Here is a 4,590-nt window from a genome sequence, read left to right on the forward strand (position 1 = left end):
AGCCCCCCCCGCCCCGCCCGCCCCCCCCCCTCCGATTGAGCGAGACCTCCCTCCGGCCGGCACACCCCGAGATGGTCCCTGAGTGCTGAGACTGTCCCCTCCAAACAGGGCGCGGTAGCACACACCCATCATCCGTCGAAGGTTGAGGCAGGAGGATCGCTCTCGAAGTCAAGGCCTGCTCGGACTACATAGGGACGGAGACCCTGTCTCAAAACAAAACAAAAACCTCCGAAAAGAAAGCCTGGCCCCCCGTTTTACAGGTGGGAAACCTGGGCATCCGGTCGCCTGGGTAGAGCTGGAATTCAAGTTCACACACGTCATTTGCAGAGTCCCGAGCGCTTAACCCTTCCCCAATTATGGTCCTTAATTCAAACAAAACACTCCTTTCAACAAAGATTTTCTTGCCACGACTGACTACTCTTTTTCTTTCAAAAATCCCATAGGGGAGCGTTGCTCCACTTCCAAATCAGGTAACTAGAACTCGGATTGGCACAGAGATGGGCCCAAGTGACAAGAGATGGAACAGAAAAGTGGCTGGCAGTGTCTGCCAAGGCCGAGGGTGTGGGGGTGGACGACTTTAGGCTTAAGAGAAGCCGGGCCTGTTGGTTCCAACCTGGGAGGCTCAGGCAGGAGGAAAGCTGTGAGTTCAGGGCCAGCCTGGGCTACATAGCGAGTTTGAGGCTTTGGGCTTAAGAGAAGTGAGGTACAGTGAGTAGTACATGCCTGTCATCCTAGCATAAGGGGGTGAAGCAGGAGGATGGCCACAAGTTTGAGGCCAGCCTGGGCTACATTACATTCTGTCTTAAGGGAAAAAATGTCCCATAATTTTCAAAAAGGACATCCTAAGCTTTTTTTTTGCATACGGAGAAACTGAGGCTGGATAGGTTGGGCTGCAGCCAGGCGCGCCCCAGGGTTGAAGGAAGAGTCTGATTGCTTCCACCACCCCCCCTTTTCCGCTCCACGAGGCCGCTAGGGGGGAGCGGAAGAGGACTTGACCCCGGCCCCCCAGGTGAGCCCGGGCGCCCCTCCCGGCATTCCCGGGAGAGCCGGTCCAGGTGAGGGGCGGACGGGACGGCGGGCGGCCGGGGTCGGATTTCAGGAAATCCGCCGACATTCCTTCGGGGCTTAAGAAGGAAAGTTGACTCGCCGCCGCCCCGCATCTCCCCCACTTCCTACCCCCCGGGGCTGCGCGGCCGGGGGCGGGGGGCGCTGTCCGTGTGAATCAGCGGCCGCTAGGCGTCCGGGAAGCGGCCACCGGGGTCAGGGCGGGCCGCGGACAAGCGCCCTTTGTCCCTGGCCGCCCTCGGCGCGACCCTACTGACCCCCACCCCCAAGTCGAGTCCAGACCCGGGAGGAGGCAAGGCTGGGTGGCGCCGCTGTTTGCCTACTAGTTGGGTGCGGTGCTCCCTCAAACAGCTGGTCTTCCTGGGACTCACTACCAGTTTCTTTAGGGTGTAAAGGAGCAGGGAACTCAGGCCTAGGCGCGCCCCCCTCCTTCATATTGCCCAGGCTGGGACCTTCCCACACCCATTTCTCCTGCTGAAATTGCAGAGCACTGTCAAGTTGAGGTCCAGACACCTTCACTGCCTAGGCTGAGCCGCCAGGGGGAAAACCCAACCACAGGCTCTAAACCAGGTAATCAGACCTCACCACTAGCAAAGTCAGGAGCACAGACACACAGGGGGTGACTGGAGAAATGGTCACCTGGCAGGGGCAGCTCTGACCTCATCAGTCGCACTGGTTTCCGGCTGCCCTGGCCCAATGTCTTAGTAAAAAGGAGCCATTCCTCCAGTTCAAGAAGAGGGGGCCCTCCTCCATCCACCTCTTCCTACATTCCCAGCCACCTTCAAGGACTTTGGTCAATATTTGTCAGAAGTCATGCCAAGGCTGACTCTCTTTCCTGAGTAAGATGGATGAACTGGAGAGGAGAGGGTTAAGTTGTATGGGGGCACTGAGGACAGGGAAGAGTGGGTGCACCTTGAGATCAACTCCCTTGCCCTAAAGGGTAAAGGTCATCCAGAGGGCAGAGATCAAGCTCCAGGCATGCTGAGAGTTGGTAGGATTTAAATAAGGACCAGAGAAGGGGATCTGCCAGCTTGAGTTACACAGCAAAGGGAGGGGCCGGAGACCCCAAGTGATATAACTTGTTGGTGCTGCTTTCTTGCTGCTTGGAGGGATAGGATTCTTTTATGTCTTTTTCATTTTGCAAGTATTTATTAAACTCTTTTCTGACCCTCACTGGGCCCAGGATGGGGTCCCAGGGGCCCTCAGGTATTCACAATGTAGAATAAAAAATAACTTGCCCAAACCCCAAGTTACTATAGAGCAAGACAATAAAAGACAGCGAAGGGTGAAGGGACAATGGGGGAGTGGACTCAGAAAAGGCACTCAAAAGGGGAAGATCATCTGACCAAGGAGCCAAAGACCTCAGAGTCCTGAAACAAGCCAAGCAGGCCTGTTTGTCTAAACACTGAGCCCAGTGGAGAGGGGAGCAGCCAGTAGGGGTGACAGTGTGGTGGTGGGGTGTTAGGGTGGCAGGGGCAGAGCTAGGGTTTGTTTTCATTTCAAAGTCGGGGTAGTTGGGACAAAGACAGGATGGGGGAGGAGGAACAGGCCCCGAGGAGGCCCTAGTAGCATCCCGGAGAGATACACAGCAGGGCCTGGACCAGAAAGAAGAGTTATGGGGGGGGGGGGAGAGACTGGGGTCAGCATCTCAGAATGGGGATGTGTGTTGGAACTAAGGCCAACCGGCCTGCTGATGGATAGTACGTGTGGGAAGAGGAAGGGGAGCTCGGGCAAGCTCATTCCTAGGTCCTGCCTGCAGCACCTGGGGGGGTGTATGGGGGGAGGCCGGTTCTCCCTGGACTGGGGGAGGAGCAGTTTAAGAAAAATAAAAAAGATTTTTTTGCTGCCAAAGCTTACCGTGAGGGGGCTCCCACCTCCATACCCACACAGGGAACCCCAGGGAGGCAGGCGCTGAGGGGGGAGGGGCGGTAAACATTTTGGAAATGCGGCCAAGACCCACCACTTCCACTTAACCCTCTGGACCACCAGAGTGGGCTGCAGACCAGGGGGCCACCCCTGGACCCTACTGTGTACAGCACATTAGGGTTAGATTTTGGGGGATATTTCTGCCGTATTTGATTCTTCCCATGCAAACCTCTCAATTGGCAAGGAATTGTGTGAAAAAAAGAAACTGAGGCTGAGTGTGGTGGCGCTCGCCTTTAATCCCATCACTTGGGAGGCAGAGGCAGGCGGATCTTTCTGAGTTCGAGGCCAGCCTGGTCTACATAGGGGGTTCCAGGACAGCTGGGACTACAAGGAGACCCTGTCTCAAAAAAGACAAAAAAAAAAAAAAAAAAAAAAAAAAACAAAAAAAAAAACGGAGGCACCACAGGCCTGGTTTGCTCCAGCAAATGAAAGTGATCTCAGTTTTTACTTTCCTCCCTTGTCTTCTGGAGGGAGCTTGGGGACAGCTAGGGAGTGGCCAGGTCTCCAAGGCAACCGCTGGATGGGAAAGGTAGAGCCTTTTGCTCTCCGGGCGCTGCGGCTAGGGGCTAACTGCCACCCAAATGGGGAGGGACCACCCTAGAACTCGCATTTCAGGCGCCCTCATCTGAGGAGGCCTGGCAGGCCAGGAACCCCCTTTCCCTCCCCTCGTGGGCACTCGGATAGGGTGGAGACGGAGAAGCATGGAGCAGGGAGATGAAACGCCAGGGCTGGGTAGGGCCGGGGAGGGGTCCCCGAAACCCAAAACAGTGGCCAACAAAAATAACCCAGAGAAAGATCTCGCCTCTAAAAGAGAGATAAACTATGCGTCGCTCGGGGCAGCCGGCATTACCTGGAGTTGGCGGGCGGCGGCCGCCGCAGCGATTACTCACCGCGTGGCGCACCCCACCCGCGGGCCGCTGAGTGGATTTTTCCGTGGGGGGATGTGAAGGAGTCTGGGGAAAAGTATTTTGCACGGATTCCCTCCTGGAAACCAGGAATGAGGCGTCCGGTCCCTGCTGTCAATGGGGACTCACCTCTCCCGGTGTGCCCAGGCATAGGGGCTCCCTGACACGCTGTGGGACTCCCCCGAAACCTTCGCGTGCGTAAGGGACAGTCGAGGCGGGACCGCAAGCCCGGCACTCCGCGCCTTCTTGCTTTTATTATTATTTTTTCTTCCGCGGGCCCAGGCTGCGCCCGGATGATGGAAGAGGAGGGATGGAGGAGGGCGGGGACCTACAGAAACCGCGCGCGCAAGGCGTGGGACTTGGGGGTGGCTTCTAGGCCCCTTGGGGAAGAAAAAGGGGCTCACAGAGAAGGTGAGTGGGGTTCAGCGACTGCTCAGTGGGGGGGCAGGGCCGGTGGTGGGTGGAGTCCCTCCTAAAGAGAGGGGTGGAGAAGGCCGTCAGGGAGGATGGACACTGCAAAGACTCTCGGGCTGGGGGACCGATGAGGAATTGGGGGTTCGGGGTCCCAGTGGAGGGGGTGGGGAGTTGGAGCGGGTGGGGCTGGAAAGCTAGGTCTCACGGGCGGGCAGGGGGCTCCTGGAGGGAGGATGGGACGCTGAGGGGTGGAGGCGGGGCGGAGAACGGCCGGGCGGGG

General features: G+C 57.5%; 1 protein-coding gene and 1 long non-coding RNA gene across 3 annotated transcripts in view; both read left to right on the forward strand.

The window, feature by feature from the left end:
* LOC103726861 overlaps nt 1–404 on the forward strand; it is a 1,560-nt gene extending 1,156 nt beyond the window's left edge. For both annotated transcript variants that reach the window (XR_606922.1, XR_606921.2), the window contains exon 3: nt 109–404. This is a non-coding gene — a long non-coding RNA (uncharacterized LOC103726861). The remainder of the gene's footprint in view (nt 1–108) is intronic.
* Nucleotides 405–4,046: 3,642 nt separating this feature from the next.
* Crlf1 (cytokine receptor like factor 1) overlaps nt 4,047–4,590 on the forward strand; it is a 12,601-nt gene continuing 12,057 nt past the window's right edge. The window contains exon 1 of the mRNA XM_017795956.2: nt 4,047–4,307. Coding sequence (XP_017651445.1) covers nt 4,190–4,307 — 118 coding nt within the window. The 5' untranslated portion in view covers nt 4,047–4,189. The remainder of the gene's footprint in view (nt 4,308–4,590) is intronic.

Source organism: Nannospalax galili, unplaced genomic scaffold (genome assembly GCF_000622305.1).
Source record: "Nannospalax galili isolate Female #2095 unplaced genomic scaffold, S.galili_v1.0 scaffold529, whole genome shotgun sequence".
In the NCBI taxonomy this organism is placed as follows: Eukaryota; Metazoa; Chordata; class Mammalia; order Rodentia; family Spalacidae; genus Nannospalax; species Nannospalax galili.